The 23,876-nt window shown below is 45.7% G+C and overlaps 1 protein-coding gene across 2 annotated transcripts; it reads right to left on the bottom strand.

Moving 5' to 3' along the window:
* Positions 1–5,746: 5,746 nt before the first annotated feature.
* On the bottom strand, positions 5,747–14,886 carry LOC149362755 (chymotrypsin-like elastase family member 2A). Of its 2 annotated transcripts, none has more exons than XM_089573198.1 (6): positions 14,439–14,886; positions 11,995–12,190; positions 10,413–10,533; positions 9,450–9,588; positions 8,012–8,154; positions 5,747–6,972 (listed from the first exon to the last, which is right to left on the bottom strand). In XM_089573198.1, the coding sequence occupies exons 1-6, from the start codon at positions 14,533–14,535 to the stop codon at positions 6,769–6,771; spliced, it is 900 nt and encodes a 299-aa protein (XP_089429324.1). In that variant the 5' UTR covers positions 14,536–14,886; the 3' UTR covers positions 5,747–6,768. The 2 variants fall into 2 exon arrangements, with proteins under 2 accessions (XP_089429324.1, XP_089429325.1); XM_089573199.1 differs by having other exon boundaries at positions 11,995–12,187.
* Positions 14,887–23,876: the final 8,990 nt, after the last annotated feature.

The following is a 23,876-nucleotide window of genomic DNA, read 5'->3' as shown; positions in this document are numbered from 1 at the left end:
ACAAGTAATGCGAAGGCAAGATAACCGCTGATCCTTAAGTGTAACAGAGTGGATTCCAAGAGAAGGCAAGCGTAGCAGGGAGCGGCAGAAAGTTAGGCGGCCGGATGAGATTCAGAAGTTCGCGGGGACACCGTGGGCTCAGCTGACGGGCAAGGTTGATTGGAAAAACATGAGAGAGGACTTTTCCCGCCCTGAAACGGGCGTGATGATGATGACGAATGCTTTCACTGAGGGATTTACTTGTAAAGTCGCATATCTCTCAGCAAAGCAGCAAAATTATTTTTTAGCACAGACTTTCCACAGTAAAATAATATAAATCCTTTTACCCAGCCAAGCTTCATGTTTCCTAAAGTAGCATGTGGCGGGATTGCTACACCCCGAAACGAAATACGGGCTGCCGAAGCCCGCAGGAAGTTCTATCGCAAAGAAGTTCAGCATCATCCGTGAGCCGAATTTTTTTCTGCAGTTACGTGCATATTTCGTAAGAGCTCCCAATACCACCATCGCATGCTCTCCTGTTGACTTTTCACACGTCATTCTGTAGCCAAAATGTGTTCTTAATATTTCCCACCGTGAGAACCACTACCTACTTGAGGACGTTGCACGAGGGAACCTAGGTTCCCATATGTGCATACCACAGCGATATTATTCAACTACAGTGCAGCTCGAATGTTTCTCGCGAAGACGATTCCTAACAAGGTAACTCACAGGAGCATCTGAGCTTCGAGGTCCGCCATGGCCTCATCCGAGAGGACCTCTGGGGGAGCTCCAGACACCGCAGGGGGCACCACTGGCGGCGCTGCAGGCTGGGGGGCTCCACTCTGAAAGCCAGCTGGCGGAGGCGGAAGCGGAAGCGGAGGCCGCTGTCCTGGGATGGCCTGTCCACCGGGCCAAGCTGGCGGCATCGCCGCCCTCTTAGAGGTCGCTATGGACTGGCGCCGGGCTGCTATGGACTGCCGCCGAGCCATGGCGACAGCACGCGCTGTGGCAATGGCGGAGCCACCACGAAGTGGACCCCCGGGTGCCCCGGGCACGGGACCTTGGTAGCCGCGTGGACCGCCGGGACCCACCGGACGGCTCCTCGGAAAGAGAGGGACCTGTGATTGCTGCATCCGGTCGGCAAGGTGTGGAGCGGTAAAATATGACCTCCGCCTTGGGGCGCTGAAAATTCGGCGGGCTGCCTTGTTCGCGGGGACGCGTCGGTTCTAGCTTCGCCACCGAGCGTGAGGCCTCGCAGATAGAGCTCGCACTCGGGTGCACGTGCAGCGCTCTTCATACACGTGTAAGAACTTCGTCTTTTCGTCTAAGTAGAACATGCTCTTTGCTGAGCGTCGTAGTAAATAATTACTGGTTGGTTGGTTTATGGGGTTTAACGTCCCAAAGCGACGCAGGCTATGAGAGACGCCGTAGTGAAGGGCTCCGGAAATTTCGGCCACCTGGGGTTCTTTAACGTGCACTGACATCGCACAGTACACGGGCCTCTGGAATTTCTCCTCCGAAGAAATTCAACCGCCGCGGCCGGGATCGAACCCGCGTCTTTCGGGTCAGCAGCCGAGCACCATAACCACTGAGCCATCGCGACTCTTGGAGTGGCTAAAGCCACACCAGAAGTTACAAAGTTTATGCTGCTACTGAAGCGCCTTTAGGACCCTCTCTTCATCGGAAATGTGCCCTCGGCGTCTGAACTTTTTGTATTATGGAGAAAAAATGATAATATTGATTGTAGTCTCATAGTTCCAGCAGTTCCGAATTAGCGACTTCAAAGGAGTAATTACCGCCGTAACGCATAAGGAAGAAGCTCAAGGGTGATGGAAACATCGTGTCAGTTGTTAAACAATGTGTCAGCACAGTTACTTCTAGGACCGTTTCTACAAATCTCTTATTGCGCGTTCCAGAAAATCACTTTTTTCTCCTCCGTATTACGACTTCCAACACACTTATTCCATTTTCATCTAAGCATCAGTCACTTGAAGGGGCTGCGTTGCGTGTCTTTTGCGGTTAACGGTTACAGGGGGTTTAATGTCTCAAAGCGATTCAGGCTGTGAGAGAAACCGTAGTGGAGGGTTCCGGATAATTTCGACCACCTGATGCTCTTTAACCTGCACTCACAGCGCAGAGTACACGGGCCCCTAGCATTTCGCCTCCATTGAAATTTAACCGCCGCTGCCGGGATCGAACCCGCGTCTTTCGGATCAGCAGCTGAGCACCATAACCAGTGAGCCACCACAGCGGCTGCGTGTCACGATTAGCTTAAGCGCTGGTCTATATTTTTTCAATTTGTCCAGTAAATAAACTAAGTATGCCCCCAATAAATTCTGTTGCATTTACAACCGCAAGGAAACATGGTGCGGATGACTGACACCTATATGTGGCAGTAAACTTAGACGGCCTAAAAACATGAACGCTCCCCATGTGCTCGGTCGTATAGAGGCTCTAAAATATTCATTACCGAGCAAGGCGGCAACTGAGGCGAGTTGGTAAGCATTCAAGTAGAGTTGGTAAGCAGCGCTTGTTTGTATTAGTCTTTCGTCTCGTGTCCCGTTCTTGTTGCGCTATGAGCAAAAAAAATAATGAAAAAAAATCATATACCGATACTTCATAACGATAGCTTGCTCAGAAAACATACTATATAAACCAGGTACTTATATAAGCGCCCGGAAGCTATTTCCTCTGAAACGGCATATGGAATCCCCAAGAAGATTATGATTATTGTGGTAGGTCTGACTGCAGTGCCACAGATGACACCCACTGCCATTCGTAACCATTGCTCCCTCCGCTAGCCCTCATTCGTTGAGGGACGGAACGTTGTTCTTTAGCCTTTCTACGCGCGGATAGTTCGATAAGTCTTGCACTCTTGATCGAAGCAGCGCAGTTCTTTCGCGCCTGTCTTCAGTGCTAGCCACCCTCTGAGATCTTCCCGTAGCAGCCACCGTCCGGTTGTCCATTCCTCCGCTCTCGCCCGTGGCAGGTGGCGCTTCACTCCGCTACTGTAGTCAGGCAGGCAGGACAACATCTAAGCAACAAGACTGACAGCATCAGCAAACAAAGATTCCGCGTTGCGCGCTGCTGAACGCGACGCTGATCGACGCAGAGGCCAGACCACCGTGGGCCATGGGCCAGTCCGAACGTCGCCACCAGTCTCCAGCTTCAGATTTCAAAGTCCACTCGCAGCGGAGGTCGGAGAGTTCGTTGGTGGCTCTAACCGTGCCCGTACCTTCGACAGACGCCGCAGGAAGCCGCTGGAAGCGGAGGCTGTGACCCGCAAGACTGCGCAGCAGGTTGAGCGTTGAAAGGGCCAGCGAGAAGCTGAGTCAACGAACTCCGGTGGGACGAGCAACGCGTCGCCGCCGGGGCTAGAGGCCAACTTTACTCCCTTTTTATTCGTTTCTGTTGAGTGTGTAGCTGATTTACCGCCGGGGCCGCCGGTAAATCAGCTGCACTCTCAACAGAAACGAATAAAAATGGAGTAAAGTTGGCCTCTGGCCCATAAGGGAGTCTGCTAGAGGACAACTTAGTCCTTTTTTTACTCCCACATAGGTGTATTCCTGTTTAGAGGGCACGGTATGCTACGCACGACAGCGTGACCTGTGAGTACGACCGCGAAACGCGGGCGAATACATTCGGCCACTCGTGCTCGGCGTGCGACAGACTAAGGTCCCAGATAGGTTGGTTCCCCTGCAGCAGGGGTGTACTGTGAATGCTTGCGTCGGGATTTCCCGAAGCCAGGTTTGAACGCGCTTCAAATGCGCGCACTATCAATGTGCTACGGCTGTGCGCGTCCAACGGTTAAGGCTGTTTCACATGGTGCGACGCGCACGAAAAAATACGGCACAGTCGCATTGTCATTGCGACGCCAGTCGCAGCCTCTATTTCATATGCTAACGACTTCAGCCGGTGGAGCGCGAGGGGCTTTTCATAGGCAAGAAATGCTTTGGCGAATATAAATGTCAAAAGCCTTATTATGCCTTTATTTTATAGTCGTGACTGAGTCTGTTGAGCTCTCGTGCACTTCGATGTTCGATATAACATTTTAACGTTTTTTGCGCTAGTTAACAGATACATGACTACTAGCAGCTAGCTACCCTTGTAATATCACTGGTTAACGGCTGCGCCGTTCGCAACGATCGCCCCATGGTGCGCCAATGTGACCAACTCGTTGGAAGTCTCTCGTAAATGGTTTACAACGACACCAACGCGCCGTTCAGTCGCAAAACGTCGGAAATCGAGCAGCGCTGCGGCTACAGTCACAACATTCGAAACAGCCTTCGCACGAATCCGCCGATTCCTGCACGTCTGACGCCGCTCAACAGCGTGATCATGTGAACACCATCTGGTGCGCTTTCGTTCGCTTCAGCGCGTTGCGCCACACAGCGTATACAGATGCGTATTTTTATGTCTTGTTTTTTTCTTGTGTTTCTCATGTTGCGATTGTCGTCGCGCACCATTTTAAATTCGTCCTTCTCATTCTTTCTACGTACTTTTTATTGCCCGTTTCTCTGGAGTAGACAGGTGTGTGTTTGTTTGTTCGTTTTTTGTTTGTTTGTTTGTTTGTTTGTTTGTTTGTTTGTTTGTTTGTTTGTTTGTTTGTTGTGCTTAAGACAGTACAGAAGTAGTGCCAAGGGGCAGAGGTAAAAGGCGATAGCAATGAACGCCTGACTTGGCTAATGTCCCTACAAAACTTGCAGCACAAACAGCACACACATAGGAATGAAAATAAAGCAAACTTGCACATGAACAGAGGCAGTCTGTCGTTTACAGAGTGTTAGCGCCTCTATAGCGAGGAATTGCCAGCCCCGCTCCTTTTTTCCCACTTCCTGTGTCTGTCTCCGAGTTATCACACCAAGTGATGATTTCCTCGTTCAAAAAGTCCAATCACGCCCAGCATAAGTGACAGTTCAAAACGATGGTTTTGATGTGAACATCGTAGAATAGCTCGGGACGCACCCCTTAAAGGCCGATTCACACGACGGACCGTTCGTCCGCGGCCCGCGCACTACGTGTGCATACGTCAGCACTTTGAGGGGCGCGCTGTCGGCCGCCATCCATCCAGCCATCCAGCGCGCCTCTCAATGTGCTGAGGCATGAACACGTAGTGCGCGGGCCGCGGGCGAACGGTCCGTCGTGTGAATCGGCCTTAAGCTTCGCTTTCGCCGACCTTGCAGCCCGATAGTGTTACACGGTGTTTATTGCCAGAGAACCCCCCACCCCCCCCCCCCCCCCACCCCCTTTGCCTACGCACCAACGCCAGCGTGACTGTTCAAGATCCACCATGCTCCGTTATCTCTTCGCGTGAGTTGCGTCGTTGTGAGTGATGTGCGGCATTTCTTCCCAGTTCGCCCATGTTTCCATGCCGGGCGTCGCGCATTGCTGAGCACTCTGAAAAGGTGGCAGCGTCGCCTGACAGTTTTTTAAACATGAACAGCAAAGCGCGTGATAGCTAAGCTGCTTATGAATTTTCAAGTTACCCCTGGCCTTCCGGGGTAGTGCTATCGGGTGCAATTTTTTTTTTTGCCTTTGAGGTACAGACGGAGCAATTACTGACGTAATTATAGTCAAGCTGATCCCGCCTGCCTCACACATTCACCACCAACTTTATTGCAGTATTTGTTGTGGCTGTTGTTTTTTGTTTTATTGCGATGAAATATGGCGAATTTTGTTCTTCATTCGGCCCACTGCAGCCTGATGCGTTGGTTCTTTTGCAAGAGAAAACTTACAGTATTGGAAATGAAGGATGAATCTCACAAAATCGACGGCGTATACTTTTATTAGTGAAGTCGTGCCAACAATCTTTTAATGCATTAATATAATCAAAAGTGTACTCGTTATTTGAAAGAACAAATACGCTTGACACCAAGGTTGCTTCCTGAATACTTTATTGGCGTCATCATGAAGTGTTGAGTAACGACATTTCATCCAGCTCTATGTAAAGTTAACTATGATCATAAGGAATAAACGTCAGCAGGCCAGCAAACAATAAATTACAAAAGATGTTTCAATGCAAGCTTACCTTGAACACATGTTTCCTAATATTATACAACTCTATGCGTAGATATTTTAATCAACGTTCCATCCGCTCCGGCATGTATATATTATTTAACTGTTATATATTTTACGTTTATTTCAATCTGTAGGCGTTATATTTTAGAATATTGTATTTCACTTCTCAACATTTAGACCTACAAAGCATATTTGTCGATCCATGTCATCGCTACAAAATTCACGTAAACAAACAAAATACCGAACGCCCTCAACAAATAAAGACGGTGCAACTTCAACGTTTTCGTGGCTTAAATTGTTTGTCAGTGTTTAACACTCGGCCATATTCACAAAGCACGAACATATAAATACAGGAGTAGATAGCGCGCTATTATTGACTAGAACTCGGCTTTATTAACGCATAAAGGATTTTCAACGCTTTTTTTTTATTCTGGCAGTTCGCTATCCTTAGAGTGAAGTTCAAGTAGCGCGAGTACTTCAGTGAGATCTGTTAGTAAATTGAACTCTCTGTGCTATGACATCTGGGTGATCATGAACAGAAGGAGATCATAAATAGCAGCAATAATGGCTTAGATCTTCACGCTGGGATCGCGCGCATCCTTTGATGAAATAATTGGCACATTTTGTGGCACATGGTGAGTATGAATTCGTCCACATAAATTATGATGGTATTTTGCACAATGAACGCCCATTGCTGTAATGTTACGGTTCGTACGAATCTGAGGCAGTTACATAGTGTTGACCGTAGCTTCTTGGTCGGGGCAAATGGTATTACTTCAATATGCAGACCTGCGCCTTCTGGCTATCGGTCCTGGCGCCAAGGTAGGCGTTGATGAAGTTATCCACAAAACTAGCAACACGTGTGAAGACCATGGGCAGCGTAGGGTCTCCGCATTTGGGTGGGCCTCCGGAAAGGACTCCCTGCAGGAACCACTGGCCAGCGATGTTCTGCATCACGGGTGCTCCACTGTCTCCCTGCACATTCATTCCATTTGATGAGGACAATTTTGGTTACTACAATACGCGATACCGCGCTTAGATGTTTATAGCTTCTAGTCAGTTCGAGGCTACTCTAGATATATATGAGGAAAAATACAATAATTTCCTTTTCTTTTGCTTTATTTTTTGCTTCCTCTTAACAATAGGCACAATATGAAGTCCGAAATAAACTCGCGCCGAGCCGCCGTGTAGGCTCAAATGCCGGTAGAACAACGTAAAAATACAAAATGACAAAATAATGCATTTATGCATATTGAATCATTAAACTCGAAACAAATCAATCCGCAGTAACCATAGTCCACAGTGAAACGCTCAAATTTTCACTTACGAAACTAACAACCAACTGAATTCCGAGCATAAAACCTACTGTAAACACAATTTCCTTGGTACTGTCTGGATACAAAAGCATTAGCTACATGCCAGTATTTCGCCACATGTACAGTTAACATAACATTACGAGGTAACAGCTGTTAAGACGTCAGACGAAGTTTCTTAGCTTCGTAGCCCTGTATTTAAAAAAAATGCAAGCTAATGGCTTTTTCCGTTCTGGTGAGCACACATCCGAGACACGCACCTGATTTTTTTTTTTCGTTCTTTGTTTTTTTTTCAGTGAGATAGGGCAGAAGCGTGCTCGGGAAAAAAATGTGAAAATTTTCCCACTCCCTGGAGAGAAATTACGTTACTAGACCAGATAGTTTTGAATGCCTGCAGGAAAAAGACGTCACCAGACCGAATAAATCCCATTGGTTAGGGGTAAGTGACGTCAGTTTCGGTAAAGGCATGAACAGCTTTTAATGCTCTCTCTCATTACCAACACATAATGCAGTTAGGTATCCTTTGAATTTTTGGTCGTGCACATGCCCCTAACCCCCTTACCCCGAGTACTACGCAGCCAAACATATCGCATGAAATAATGACCACTGCTCAACATTACTTTTCCTTATTGCAGAAGTTGCGAGGGTGTCGCCTCGTTTCGCGCTACTGACGCTAAGCATTGAAATTGCGTGCTGCGTACCTCACACAGCGAACCGTGGTCGTGAGATGCACACAGGATGTCTTCAGAAAGGCTGACGTCAAAGGACTTGGCACATTTGTTTTTGTTCATCAGTGTCAGTTTCAGCTCCTGCAGCGTTCTCCTCGTGCGACGAGTTGACTTCCCTGCGAATGCAAAATGGACCGTTGTGGTGAGAATTCTCGTTAAGGACGAGGTCGTAGAGGAAGAGAAATCTTGCAAAATTTCAAATCACCCCCTAGCCCTCTTCATTGTTCTTAATCCTCCCCATTTTAAAATACTAGCTTCTCTCAAGCCTAAAAAGGCCCAGCTTTGACTCACATCCTCTGCACTATTTCAAAATACGCGCCAGTTTATATTTGGTAGGTTTACCTTAATAACAGCACTTTCTCTTTCATGCGGAGCTGAACACTGCATTCAATGCCATTTGTGAAGATTTTTCTTGGTTTGCTTCTAGTGCGCTCACAAGCGGCTTTGAGCTGCTCGTGCCAGCCTGCTTTTAGTTTCTCTACTTTAAGGTAAACGTATTTTTTGAATCCCAATAGTGCATGGAATAGCTAAAGAAATATAAAATTTCGAGGTCATTCTCGAGAAGCTGACATTTCGATCAAGACCTTGAGGAAGTAAAAGCTTCCCACAGTTAAACCGTTTTTCGCACCCAAACAACGGCAGCTAAAGCGTTCCAAAAGAGCCTGGAAATCGATGCCAACGAACACTGGTAATCAGTGTCCAAGTAACTAAATGAAGAGTAATGTAAGCTTTTAAAAGTATGGACGAATGCCCTAATTTATCATGACAATATAAAATGCGGTGTTTCAGTCAGAAAGTACTGGGCTCTCGAATTTGCATAACATGCGCCTGAAAGTTGCTTCTCAATATTTTCATTAATTTTCAACCATGACACCAGTTTCAAGTTCGTGGCCCTTAGCCTTCACCTATCCAGACTTAAGCTTTCAAAACAATGGCAAAAAAGTGGTTTTTTTATTTGGTACTTTTTCCCCTGAATGTCGCATAATTCATACGTGAACTCCCGTGGGCATTCAATTTGATTCAGTCACTTTCTTTAATGAGTTTACTTACACATACCAAGGTGCTCAAGAAAGCATTTAGTTTTAACAACATAATAGAAACATGTGTTCATTATTACCGAATATCACCGCACAAACTTGTCGCTTTTCACCAATACATGGTGAGAAAAATACTGGGTTTTGTTCTGACAAAAATATATAGGAATAGTGCACCTCCTCTCCACCAGTGATCATAACGGTGGTCGCATAGTAAGAAAGTTCCATCCTCTACTCTACGCGCAACATGCTCTGAGACACATTCAGTGACGCAGCATGGATGCAGCCACCACGCTACTCCACTGCGCCCTGTGCTGTGTGACTACCCAACTAAGCCACGATTAAAAACATCGCAGGAGAAAATATGCAGGCCATACCTTTTCTAACAGTCCATCCTGTTGTGTATGCTTCGGAATCTTTCGGTAAGTGCTCTCTTTTGTCGGGCAAACACACGGGCCTTATTCCGCTCTTGAAGTCTACTGGTTGCGCCAGCTTTATTATGGCGATGTCGTTCTCCTTTCAATGGAAAGAAAAGGACGGGCAATCAGATAACCGTTGGTGAGTTGGCTTCTTTATTTATTTTTGTTTGCTTTTTCAACGTGCCGCGTCGCGAAAGTAGAAAACTGCTAACTATCGCTGCAGGAAGACAAGCATATCAACGTTTCTAAATCTTAAATGGACCGCAGTTTTAGCTAAATTTTCAATTTTGCTGTTTAAAATTGAAGTTTCTGACATATTGCTATCGTAATAGTTGTAACAGCCGGAACCGCGGCGTATTTAAAATAATTTAGGGCTACAAGTTTGTTATGTACCGTTAGTGCTGCACAAAAGAAAAAATGTCCTTGCAAAACGAGTTCCTGATCAAAGCACTTAAGAGGAGCTTGCTATCTGAGTACCTCAGTTGAATCTTTACGTGCCGGCATAAGACGCGGACTATGATCCTGTGGTTAAGGAAAGTAATAGCAAAAAGGAAACAAAGCATGACCAAGTAAGTAAACTCCAGTTAGATAAGTCACAGCCAACATGCATTTTAAGTAACCACTTGCTCTGGTCTGAAGTAACCAGTGTCCTTCCTGACGCGGTGAAAACCTGTTTCCCTGCTTTTCAGTTTGCGTTTTATACTCTAGCAGTATTTCACATCGCTCGATAGAATGAGTTAGAAAGAGATTTTCGCTAAAACAGAAAACCGTGGAAGTAAGAAAAAACACAGGATAGGAGTACTTTTTTTTCGGCTGCGTTGTTGCAAGTATGCTTTGCACGTGCCTTGAGAAATGCGTGCGCAATTCGTAATGTTCATGGAAGGATCGCGTTTTGACCGCCCTGCGTCATGAATTACTTACAGTGCCAGAAAAGTCATGGTGGATGCACATTTCCTCCACGGCCAGTGCAATTTCGCCTTCATCCAGGGCACTCCTTCGCCATGATCCCAAGTGAACCCGTAGTCCATCGGTGGTCCTTTTGCTGAAAGGAAACGAACATTGTTCATTTATGACTCAGTTCTCTGTATGAATGGCGCTGCACTGTGCTCGGCGATGATATCGACCAGGGCTTTTTTTTTTTCTGCTGCGACATGCACATCTACTGCGGCCATCCGCTGGGCTAGCAGATAAGAGAGCGGAAGAAATAGAATGAAGACAAAAAGGCACCGCAAGGTTCAGACTCACATAGTCACATGTAAAAGGGCCTCATACATTCGAAAATTTCGACACGATGTTTTGTGCTGAGTGCGAAACGTTAAAATTATTAAACACGTTCTCTATATTTACATTACGCGATAACGCCATATTGCATAGAATAAGGCCAGCCCTCGAGTGATGTTTTCTGTGATTCACGCCATTATCTGTGATTAGAAATAACTAGAAGAACAAGAATGGGGTGGAACGCATATGGCAGGTTCTCTCAGATCATGAATGGTAGCTTACCAATATCCCTGAAGAGAAAAGTATACAACAGCTGTATCCTACCGGTACTCACCTATGGGGCAGAAACGTGGAGGCTAACAAAGAGGGTTCAGCTTAAGTTAAGAACAACGCAGCGAGCTATGCAAAGGAAAATGATAGGTGTAACGTTAAGAGATCGGAAGAGGGCGGAGTGGGTGACGGAGCAAACGCGGGTTAATTACATCTTAGTTGAAATCAAGAGGAAAAAATGGGCTTGGGCAGGGCATGTAATGCGAAGGCAAGATAACCGCTGGTCCTTAAGGGTAACGGAGTGGATTCCAAGAGAAAGCAAACGTAGCAGGGGACGGCAGAAAGTTAGGTGGGCGGATGAGATTAAGAAGTTTGCGGGGATACAGTGGCGGCAACTGACAAAGGACAGGGTTAATTGGAGAGACATGGGAGAGGCCTTTGCCCTGCAGTGGGTGTAGTCAGGCTGATGATGATGATGATGATGATGATGATGACACCATTATCTTGCGTGTGACTCAGCTTACAGCGCGGATGAACGGGGTCCTTCTCACTTCTTTCAAAATACCAGGCGTGCCGCATAGTTATTTGCAGGACATCGTTTACCGGCAGCGGAACCGGACAATTCTTCATCGTCAATACGGACAATTATAATGGAAGCTTCCCGGTTTCTTCTGGACTTCCTCAGTAAACTAAACTTGTTTACAAAAATGGCAGTGGCAGCTGAAGACTTGTGCGGATGGTGATGACAGAGTACGGCTAGGTGGTAAAGTTCTGCCAAAAATTACCGACTTTAATTGTTGTCTATACAAACGTCGCTCCGGTGGAGCGACTTCGGGCAGCATAACGGAAGGTTAGGCTCAGCTGTTGCTTACAGGAATTTTGACCTCGTACTTTTGCGTAAGTCAACCAGTTTCTACTTATTCGACTCTGCGTTCATGTCTTATATTCGTGGTCCAGCAGAACCCATCATAACGCCAGGCAGCTAGATCGGTGGTAGACAAGCTCAACTTACTCAACGCAGTGCGCCGCTGTGACCACGTGCTGGTCGGTGATAAGGGCCCCGCTACAGTACTGCTCCGGCCGGAATTTGGAGATGGTGTGGATTCCAGCGTTCCAGGGCCAGTGCGTGGGCATCACGTCCGTGGACTTGGTGCCGCCGGCGGACTGCTGCTGCCGCATTGGTGCGGTACCGCACAGCTCGTAGGCTGCTTCATGAGCCAACAGGATTACAAATAAATAAAACTGGTTAACGCGTGGCAAATACATCAGGACACAAGCGACACTTTGACATACAAGCGTAATTAAAGTGCACTGCGCTGTTTTACATTTCAAAAACAGAGACGCCGACCAGTAAAACAAAAATTGAAATTGACGTTTCAGCGCCCAGAACAGGGGCCTTGTTCACAATGCCTGTTTTACGGTGGCTCAGTGGTTATGGTGCTCGGCTACTGACCCGAAAGACACGGGTTCGATCCCTGGCCGCGGTGGTCGCATTTCGATGGAGGCGAAATTCTACGGGCCCGTGTACGGTGCAATGCCAGTGCACGTTAAAGAATCCCAGGTGGTCGAAATTTCCGGAGCCCTTCATTACGGCGTCCCCCATAGCCTGAGTCGCTTTGGGACGTTAAACCCCACAAACCAACAAACAAACCAAACTATGCTGTTTTACTGTTGTCTTGATTTCTAATGCACGTTTAGTCACTTGTAGGTTAGACACGTATTCAGCCCTTTTAACCCCAGATGACTGCAACAAATTTTTAAATGCGCCATCGTTTACGGCCTGTGCGGCAGTAAACCAAGAGTTTTGTATCGCACTCTTTCTTTTTTCCGGTCTCGCTTGCAGTACTGTGCAGCACTGTGTGCAAGGACATTTGGTAGAAATGGCTCAAGCTGACAGTGTGGTTACACCGGCCTTTTGCATATATGCAACCACAGACCTGCAAAGGGATCTTAGAAACCAGTTTTCAACATTGGCAGCCCCTGAACTTTTTTGCGTTTTCACTACAATGAATTCTCACACTGCTGGTAACTGCACTGGCTTGGTACCGAGGTCCAGAGAATTTTAAAAATTCGGTTCAAGTAGTTCTTATCTAATCTACCTAAAGTTCGAGTAGTAATGAAGATTTCGAAATCTGCAATAGACCATTAAAGCGCCGAATCTTGACTTGTGGTGTCTGTAGATTATACAACCAGCTTGACCAATTGTGATTAATTTCTATTAGGTAACTCATGAAAACAATAATTTAATCCTGCATATCTTTTCAATTTCTGTCTAATCTATTGAAGGTAGCAGCTAATGCCACCGTGCAAGGGCAGAAGATATCCTCCATCAGAACAGTGATGTGGCGCACTCCTGATCCAGCTAAGCCCTGCTTGAAATTACTGAGCGATTCTGGACACAACGCCTACTGTGTCTCCTAAATCTCTGTATTCGGAGGGGCACCAACACACCGAGATGTAAATCCTGTGTGCAGTGTGCACTGTCTCAACAAACAAACAAACATCAGAACTCTCATTACCAGCCACCACTTCGTGCATGGCCTGAGACTGCCGCCTCAGCAGTTGACAGTATCGAGGCCAGTGGGCTATAAGCTAGCATATTAACTAATGGTTGAATACAAAAAAAAATTTTCGACTACTGTCATGAATAAACCCTGCACGACTTATTTGACGCTGCAAATAAAAATGATGAGGTGTGCCTCTAGCTCTACACCGACGCCAAGTCAGCAAGTACATGTGAAGCATCAAGCCTCATTCCAACTTACGAAGACCTGTAGCCATAAACAGGACGTTTCTGGCCGTTACCAGTGTCGATGGCAGGAAAGTAACACTGCGTCCGGTGTTTTCCAACGCTTGGAAAGCATAAATTCGTAAACGCGGGTAATACTGCGCAAAACCGTTCATGGACGAGGTATGCGCCTGCGAGGGACTGACTAACAAGAGCAAGGCCAATTTCACCAGTCCTGCCTGCTTACTCGGGCATGAGCAAGTTCTAATAAAAATGGCGCAGCACTCGTCGCTTAACTCAGATGTGTTCAACCACGTTAGGCTGAGAAGACTGCCAACATATGCCTCGCGATAAAGCACTTTTTTTTCTGCTATGCCACGGCTGGAAATGCAAAGGTACCGCCAAATCTTGCCGTGTGACCATTTTGTACAGTTTTCTGGGCGTAACTACTAGAAGTTATTTTTGTGTCTTGCACGACTATCTCAGTGCTCTTCCGTCACAAACAACTGTAAAGAAACAATTTCAAGAATAACCATCGATGGTGCCACCCTTCGAAGTGCCCCCCGTTAGTATTCTGCTGCCAAAAACGAAAGCAGAGTCGTTCAAATAAGTTGTCATGTTCGGCAATGAAATGTATTCATTAGGAGAAAAAAAATTACGTCTTCCTATTTCGTGAAACATATCCGGTAGCTACACCAAATGCGCAGGAACAGGACAGACTTACTCACCGTTACAGGTCACAGTGACGGTCGCGATTAAAGCCAAGACGAGGTACATGCTGACTTCCATCTTCTCAGTTCGCGCACTAACGCCGGCACTCTTCATGTCGAGGGTTCGCCGGCCCTATGTATATCTGGTGCTGCGCGACCTTCTTTCACCACTCGTCCGTCAAGCTGCGAGGGGCCTTGAGAAACGAGCTCTGCGATGGCTCAAGACACGCTTCTGTGGTTCACGTGTCTCCGCGTGCCATTCCCTCTGTTCATTTCTCTTCTCACACTTCGCCTTCTCTTTTCCCGCCTAATGAGCCAGAGAGTGCGCAGTCGCTCCCGCATTCCTTGCCCTGCGACATTTTCAATTCGCTTTTCTACCTCTTTATCTGCCCGGTGAGGACGTGTTCGGAGAACGAAAAAGAGCCCCCTTGCTGTACACAGGCCTGCCCCAACCAGGAGTGGTTGCCGCATGAAATTCCCCTTCCCGTGAGAAAGAACGGATGTCAGTTGCGAGACGGCAGACATTTGATACTGCTGTTTTCGGCTCGACAGAAATTCAGCTTCCGGAACCGCATCGCCTAGTGCGTCTGTTTCCTTCTCTCTCGTGACGTCATGATGCGAATGCTTTTCCAGATCCTCGTCGCATCACGTAGCTGCTGACGGAGTGCGCAGCGCACTATGTGCTACGAAACTTCGTTAGGGTTAGCGCAAGTGCGTCACTTGCATGTATACCTTCTGCGTATACTGTTTTGAATGCGAATTCTGCATGCAAAACAGTGCATTGCTTTCGTCACGGCAAGCACTGAATCTCGCTTTCCCGAGTACCTGCACATTCACATTCCGGTGGATGACGTAGCGTTATTATGGAGTCTTGATATTTTAGCCGTGTTACTCGTGTGTTGCTAAAATTGCACTGGCAAGACCAATATGTGCGTAGTCACGCTACACTTTTACCAGGAACACAAGTTATAGTACCCTTTTAAGGAAACGCAAAAAGTGCAACACTCCGAGGCTCCTTTCCGGTCGATTCGCAAACATAGGAATGTGGTAGGATTTTTGTTCGGCGTAGAGACGGAGATCGTGCATGGCGCATCAAGGCTTTGAACGAACTAGATGAGGTTGCACACAGCAGCCCTCTTTGATGATGATGATGATGATGTCCTCGGGCTCTCTTTAGTTCATCTTCCTCTTTCTCTTCTACGTTTTCCCCAAGTTCTGTCGTGGATACACTACAATATGCATCTCCAAAAGACTTTGACAGTTTTTTGACGATTTTCAGTCGTCTTTTAAAGTATTTCAAGCTAACATGGAATCTGCTCGAAACAAAATCACTTCACTTGAGGTTCTGTTAAATCAGATTAACACCCGGTACTCATGTTGACTGAAACATGGTATCGCGATTATGATGATGCATTTTGTATTCCAGGATATTCGGCATGTAATCTTAATCGCATTTACGGCAGAGAAGGCGGTGTTGCCATGCTGATAAAGAAGGATATAAAACACGAACTGCTTTGCAGCTTTCACAAAATCAACAACAGATTTCGAGGCATTATCTTTACGTAGCGGCAAGACGGTTCTTGTTGCGGTATGTAGACCCCCTGAAGGAAACTTGTCAGTTTTATTTCATTTCTCGACTCTCTTTTCTCATACGTTAAAGACTCCAATCTTGGCCTTGTTTGCTGAGACTTCAATTTAAGTATGCTTGAATCAACTATAGGTCCTATAAAAGAATTTAACCAGTTGCTTGAAACGTAAAATATAAGAAGCACCGTACACTTGCAACACGTACCACGTCCACTTCCTCAACATTAATTCACTAATTCTTAGCCATTCGCACAGCCAATAAAATCAAGGTGTCCTTGCATGCGATCTCAGTGATCACCTTCCTATTTTTTGTGTGTAAACTTCTAGAAAAAGAAAAAAGTAAATCGCAAAGTTATCTACCAGCAAATTTTTCCATCCCAATTAGACCAATTTCGGGATGACTTAAACACAACGAACTGGTCAGACATTCAAAGAATCACACGATCCTAATGTCTCTTTTTCTTATTCACTGATAGGTTCAGTGAGCTTTAAGAAAATGTTTTCCTTTCCGAACTATTACCATGTCTAGGGAAATCGAGATGCCTTGGATGAATGACCACCTACTGTGTAAAATTCGAGGTAAGAGTGACATGTTCCGCCAGTTTATTCAGACCGGAGATATGGCTAAGCTGAAAGAATATAAGTAATATAGACATAGTCTTGACTAGGAATTCAGGAAAGCTAGAAGCGACTATTTTGAAAACTTTTTTAACACAGTGAAGCATGATTTCAAGTATTTTTTATTGGCTTTTCATCTATTCCTGGCCCGATGTGTGAGATTAAGATAAACGGCGAGTTGGTATCTGGACCTGCCGTGGCGGATGCTTTCAATAACCACTTCGCAAATTTACCTGTACCCGTAGTATCTAAACATGCAATGTTCGTCATTAAAGAAATTTCTAGCAATATTTTCCTTAGTCTTCTAACCAGTAATGAAGTGTATTTAACGATTACGGAACTAAAAAATTCGACCAGCTGTGATGTCCATGACCTGCAAATCAAACTTGTAAAATATATCATCAATTTTTTATATCACCTAACCACAATTTAAATTTGTGCATAAGCTCTGGAATGTTTCCTAACAACATACAAATAGCAAAAGTAAGGGCTGTCCATAAGAATGGTGATCATAACAATCTAAATAACTATCAGCCAGTTTCTATCCTTCCCGTGTTTTCCAACGGATTAGAAAAACTTATGCTAATGCGCTTTGAAACTTTTTTTGAAAAAAAAAAAAACAAGCAGTATAACTGATGCCCAGTATGGTCTCCGGAAATTCCGATCTACACAGCTTTCTTTCTTTGACCAAAATGAATATACTTTAACTAATATATAGGAAGTGAAAGGTATGATTAGGGATATTTCTATCCTTTACAAAGGCATTTGATTACTTCAACCGAAATCTTCTTCTTGAAAAATTAAAAAAATCGCGGCGTTCACGGACTACCATTACAGCTAATTAAATCATACCTCTTACATCGCGTGCAATACGTGGAGCTAAACGGTTATTCTTCAGGTTTAACTTTTACTCAATTTTTGGGGTCATTGTTATTTAATATATACTTAAACGACATTTTAAATGTGACATGCAGGCTTTAAGTTCGTCATCTAAGCCGATTTGATCGGCATAGATGCAGAACTCTTTTCTTTGCGAAATCAAGACTAGTTCCATCAGAGCTAAGACTTACACTAAATGGTTCGGAGATGAATATCGTGGATGAATTTAAAACATTAGGGGTCATTTTTTCGGAAACGATGACTTGGGATCGACATACAGACTATATATCCTCGAGACTTGCATCAGTAGTAGGCATTCTCTACAGAAACAAGTATTTCCTACCTAAAAACATTGATGCTTTTATACCATTCTCTCTTTTTGTCTTACCTAAATTACTGCTACCGGTGTGAAGCAAGCCCACAGTGACCAATATGCAGAAACTTGGTGCACTACAGAGAAAGGTAGAATTATCACACAATCTACATATGATTCCCATGTACAGCCATTATTTCAAAACCTCGGTCTATTACATGTGGAAGAGATGTATAATTACAAGCTATGTTTTGCATTAATTATGGAAAAGAGGCAAAAAGCAATATCGTGACAAATTTAGAGAAATTAAATGTTAAATTTTTGTCCGAATTCTAGAAAGTTGATTCCTGCAGAACAACTTACGTTACGCAAACCCTAAACGGCCGTATTCCTTCGGTCTTAATTTCTTATTTGTCTAAAAACACCGACGTTTTATAGCTGAATGCTGGGCATCTCAAGAATATTTTTCTTCAATAAAACGTAAACTGTTCATAACCGATATCAGTCGTGTACAATTCATAAACTGATTTTTCACTCCCATCTCACTTGTGATGTATTCCTCTTTCGGACAGTGCGTTTCAAAGCCATTGCGCTGTAATTTATAATGTGCGCGAATTTCATACTGCCTCATTTTTATGACTGTGTAAATGTGTAAATTTCCATTCCTTAAATTCCACCACACAGCATCAGGTTTGGTTTCCGTGTATCTTCACTATAAGCATTGAACACTTACCATGTCAACTAGTTTGCGTTTCTGATGTTTTTGGTGCATAAGTTATGCTGTCAAGTGCAACCTGCCATTTTCATGTAAAAGGGAGGGGGGGCGGGGGGGGGGAGTGAGGACCAGTCAAGCTGCGGCTATACATTTTAGCCTCATCTCCCCCCGTCACTGATGGAAAATAAAGCTTATCTACCTAACCACTGTACTAGCAGTAGTCGCTACTTCATTCGTCTCACACGAACGCTGCACAAAATGGGTCAGAAAGAGGGGTGGGGAAAGCCGACGTCAACTGATTTGCCGCTGCCATAAACGGGCAGCTCCGCCACGCGTATTCTTTAAATAGTTACATGAAAGGGCGCTTAGCAGACTACGGCTCCTTCAACACTCTGCCACTAAGGAGGTGCTGGTTCCGGGAGGCATGCTTGCGCAAAGATCTTCAATGCGACATTCCGTGTGGGTTTTTCTGGTCTAGATCAAGCTGTTCCGTAAGGATACATTCTTCATCTGTTCTCCTTGAAGATAGTTTGTTTGGTAATACGATCCGTGGACGTGGCGGTGGCCCTCGGATCTACGCACACGTTGAGGGTCACTGCCGTACGCGCCACGCACGACTCGGCTGGAAAACACTCTCCTCTTTCAGAAGCCCATCAGTTTTACTTCTTTGCTGTAACAAGTGCATTTTCATACTTACCAGCGTAAAATTACACTCGCAAGCAAGATCCTTAGATGCGTAGTCGGGAAGAACGCGGAGGAAGTCGGCAATGAGCAGCAATGCTGGATAACTGTTAAAGGTGAATTAGCTCGAAACTACATGCCAAAATTAATATGTAGGTCTTTTGTCGGAGGTTTTTACGGCACATGGTTTGTTTTCCAACCATATAGTGGAGTATTTACGGAGCGTCTTGACTTTTAAATTTCTGTAAGTTAAAGACAATTCCCCTCCTCCCCTTTTAAGACCCTTTGGTCTTCGTGTGTGCACCATGGGGCTCGAAGACCGAAGACATTTGACCAAGGCTGTACACAACACCTTGTGTGAGAGTATAAATAATGACAGCAATATTAATGATAGAATAAATGTAATAATATTTTATTTTCGCACGCATGCACGAGAATTTTATTTCCGTTCGCGCGGCGAAAATTTGGTAGCCCCACTTGCCACGGGGGTGGCCTTGAAGCGGCAAAGCGCGTTGGGTGACAACAACGCCATGAAGAAAGATAACAGCCTTGGAACTCTTCGTTGATTTTCCAACCAGTCGACAAGCTCTGCAAATCCTCAGGAATGGCGCAGTTTCTATTCAGAAGCGCTTCAGATGGGACATCAGTGCCGCCACAACACATAACATAAACGCCCTCCGAATATTTACTCCTAATGACGACCTCCAATACGGCTGCCGTCTGCAGTTTTGATATAAGTTGATTGGTTGGTGTGTTTACGGGGCTTAACGTCCCAGACCGAATCAGGCTATGAGAGACACCGCAGTGAAGGGCTCCGGATAATTTCGACCACCTGGGGTTCTTTAGCTTGCACTGACATCGCACAGCACACGGGCATCTATAGCTTTTCGCCTCCAGTGACATGCGGCCGCCGCGGCCGGGATCGAACCCGCGTCTTTCGGTTCAGCAGCCAAGCGCCGTAACCACTGAGCCACCGCGGCAGCTCCTTCGAAGTGTTATTCGGAGGTATCGTCTCTAGTTTAGCTCCAATCATGAAATCGATGAGAAACCAGTGGGATAAGTGGCGCGTACCTTGTGACGTTTTGTATTAGGCGACAGGTCACGCAATTTATAAACCTTTCATAAGGTTTACATCTCGCCACTTAGCGCAGTTCATGAAGCAGTTTTCTGAATGCTACCAGGGCAGTTCTACTCCCCTTCGAACCGCCATAAATTCCAGGACCCTTTTCCGCGTCACTCTTGGGCGTCGGAAAGTACATCGCCGTAGCACGAACAAGCAAGGTCATCTTACTCTTCTTGGCACCGCGTTTCAATTTCTTCGTGATTCGGGTTTCACCTCTGGGACAGAAAGTGCCGCGAAGGGCATGGTAAGTTTTTTAAATGCGAAAGTAGTACCAGCGTTACAATGCGAGGTTGATGGTGTCTGTCTGTAGACTCGAGGAGTGAAGATTCCGCCTTCCAAAACCACCATCCACCCACTGCCACCCTCGATCCACCCGTCCACCTTCACCCTTCACAGGCGCCATCCGCCATCAACCCAATCAACTGTGCCCTCCGAAAGCTCCACCCACTAGGAGCTCACGCACCAGCATAACGAAAAACAAGGCGAATTACAATTAACATACGCAATGGTATAGGCAGCTGCAGTCCAGAAGCACCAGTCGCCACCCGCTTACAACCCTACAGGTAAGGAGCTGCGCACCCACCCACTGCAACCCTCGACCCATCTCCCTACCCAACCTCTGTCATGCGAAAGCGCACCGACCTTCAACCACCAGGAAAATTATGTCGCTTGCGTGAAGCCTCCGGCTTAGAGTTAAAGCATTCATTACAGTGAAAGCATCAACGTGATCACCGAGGGTAAATTCAAGCGCTTTCGCAGAATTGTCACATCAGATGACTGGTCGTCCCGAAAATTTATTTTTTTTACGTAGGAGTTTTTCTCGACTTTTTGACAAATCTATGTTTGTTTGTCTCTATGTGCCTTTGTTTGTTTGTTTGTTTGTTTGAGTACTGCAAGTTGCCCGTTGTTTACGGTTTTGTACAAAACGGCCCTTTGCCAGAGTACTCTTTTCTTGAACAAAGCATCAGTAAGCAAGTATTCGCTGCTGTAGACCACCACGAACCCCGGGGCTAATACTTCTTTTACCCCTTCGGACTTTATTGTGCAAGTGCAAGCACAGCTATCCTTTGTGGTCCCAGCAGAAGTAAGTTCTTGCTCGACAGCGTGTAGGTGTTATAAGAGCCATAAGGAGCTTTATTTTAACTTTTTTCGATGCGTTGGTAGGCGTACCGTGAGACTAGAATCACAGATCATAACGCGGTCGAGTGTATTTGCAGGCTGTAAAGACCAAGAACTCGCTCTTCAGGCATGTTGATGCAATTCGAGATTTCAGTCAAACTGTTGACAGCGTCATGTCTCTGAACTTCTAGATGTTTATGGAAGAGTGGGAACACCCGCTAATAGGGTTAAATAGAACGTGTTCGAAAACTGTCACAAATCATGGTGATACCCGTTCGTTGCCTTTCTGGCGTACTGAGTCAAAACAATAAAGTTGCTGCAGTAGTGGCCGTTCCTGTAATGTCTTCACTCATGAGTGCGTCAGAACATTTCGCGGTGTTTTACCCGACGTTTGCAACGTACGCGTCTACTTATCTGTGTTTTTCTATCTTTAGCTTCACTCAGCAAGGGGTCTTTCGCTTTTATAAAAACCATCTCGTTTTACTATTGCTGCGCCTCCGGGACACGTAAGCAATAGCCGGTTTCTCTCCTCACTGCTAAACATAACGCCGACGCCGTATACACTGACGCCCAGCGTCTATGTCTTGCTTCTGTGCAGGTCAGAAGCATGAAGCGCCAGCTATAGTGGCGGTGAAGAAATCAGAGTAAAGCATCCACGGCACTAGTCGGGGGCGTTCACCGACACCTTCAGCACACATCGCTGGCAGAAACATCCACGTGATGAGAGCCTGCGTTGAGTGAAACCTACGGAAACTTGCGCATCCACTGATTTTGACCAACGTGGCGCCAACCCACAGCTGTACTCACACTCTACCCATATCACCAATGACGAGTCACGCTCGTCAGGCTCGATGTCGCGCTGCTCCCATCGTCAAAGTATGTGTGTGCGAGTAACATATTTTCGAAACCGAATCGAGTACGAATAGCCTAGATTTGATACCGAATCGAAGACGAATCAAATACGAATCGAATATTTGTAGGATTATTCGCTACTAGTACGAATATTTACGCGAAACAGAGAGGCTTTAGCGGTGGCTGTAAATCGTGGAGTTAAAGAAGCATGCAGCTGTCGAAAGGGCGCAAAGAAAACAACGTAAATGTATTAACTTTGTGACCGTCATGTCATGCGTATAATTTACCTTCGTGCTACTCACAGCGAAAGCGAACAAGCTAACGCAATATCTAGTTGGTGAGAGGGAGGAGAGTTATGAGCCATACTTCTGTTAAATCGGGCAAGTAGGCAGGGTTTGTTGAACCCGACGAAACACTGCCGCGTAGCCCAGCCTTGGAGTCCTACGTATGAGCATTATAAACGCCGCCACATGAACAGACCACGTCTCGGCGCTGGATCCTCCTTCCCGCGCAAATGAATCGCACAAAGATGCTGTGCAGTGTTGGAGTGGGCCCTGTTTCTCAACAGTCGTTGAAGAAAACTATACGACGTACCTTATTCGAACTCCGTGCCAATCATTTGAAAACTTAAACGTATTCGATTCGTTTCGAATAATTTCAAACATGCACCATTTGATTCGTACAGCGAATCGAATAGTGGCATATTCGATTCGCTAGTCGAAGATTTCGAATATTGGCACACCCCCTGGGCCAGAAACGAGCTACGGCCGGCATTGGCGTTGCTTACAATTTTCAACAATAGAGGGTGGCAGTTGGCCATGAAAGAAATGCGTTTTGCGCTTTTAGCACGTTTAAGCCTGACAGTAGTCTTTTCATAATGGAGACACACATGAAGAATGCCGGTGGCAGTAGTGTCCCGAAGAAAAGAGCTGCTTCTTGGAGCAGTTCTGACAGCAGGGTTGCTGACTAATTTGTTTACGACACTGACTTCGATTTTGGTTCCTAGGTGGAGGGGTTTCCAGATAACGACGGTGATGCACTGGGTAGTGCGTGTTAACAACCAAGAAACCTTGTTTTCGTCTGGATAAAGCAATTTGTATGCACTTTACAGTGTGTTACAACGCATCGGATCAAATAAGTACACCGCATTTCAGTACGTTGCTGTAACCCATTACTATGACATGTACCGAGGAAAAGCCGCCCTCAAGGGCAGCTTTTTCTTATTTAATTTTTGTCTTAATTGTTGCCAGGAACTGGTTAAGGAATATATTTTCAAATCAGTCACTACATAGAAAAAGTTAATATTAATTTAAAATTTTCGGGAATTAATTTGGCGCTCAAAGGGTTCAGACCTAGACATGTAATGAAATTCTTAATGCATGTTTTGCACTGGCATTCTTTGTAGCGGGGCACGTATAGAATGTTCTATACTGGTGTCCCCTGCAACCTCGGACCTCGAAGCGGAAGTTGAACTTGAAACTTCAGACTGGCTGTGATGCCATCCTGCTCCTCGTAGCTACTGTAGCCGCTCTGAAAAACACAGAAATAGATTTTCGCAAATTCCTGTCA

Source organism: Amblyomma mixtum, chromosome 2 (assembly GCF_055824585.1).
Source record: "Amblyomma mixtum isolate Tamu chromosome 2, ASM5582458v1, whole genome shotgun sequence".
NCBI lineage: Eukaryota > Metazoa > Arthropoda > Arachnida > Ixodida > Ixodidae > Amblyomma > Amblyomma mixtum.
Note: the sequence above shows the minus strand (reverse complement) of the source record. Positions and strands in the feature narration are given on the sequence as shown.

Excerpts from the sequence above, each read along its gene's own strand:
- LOC149362755 (XM_089573198.1), bottom strand. The coding sequence starts at position 14,535 with ATGAAGAGTGCCGGCGTTAGTGCGCGAACTGAGAAGATGGAAGTCAGC. Across the intron at positions 12,191-14,438 it reads CGTCACTGTGACCTGTAACG|CAGCCTACGAGCTGTGCGGT; the intron begins GTGAGTAAGTCT and ends TGGCTCATGAAG. Across the intron at positions 6,973-8,011 it reads ACCACGGTTCGCTGTGTGAG|GGAGACAGTGGAGCACCCGT; the intron begins GTACGCAGCACG and ends ATGAATGTGCAG.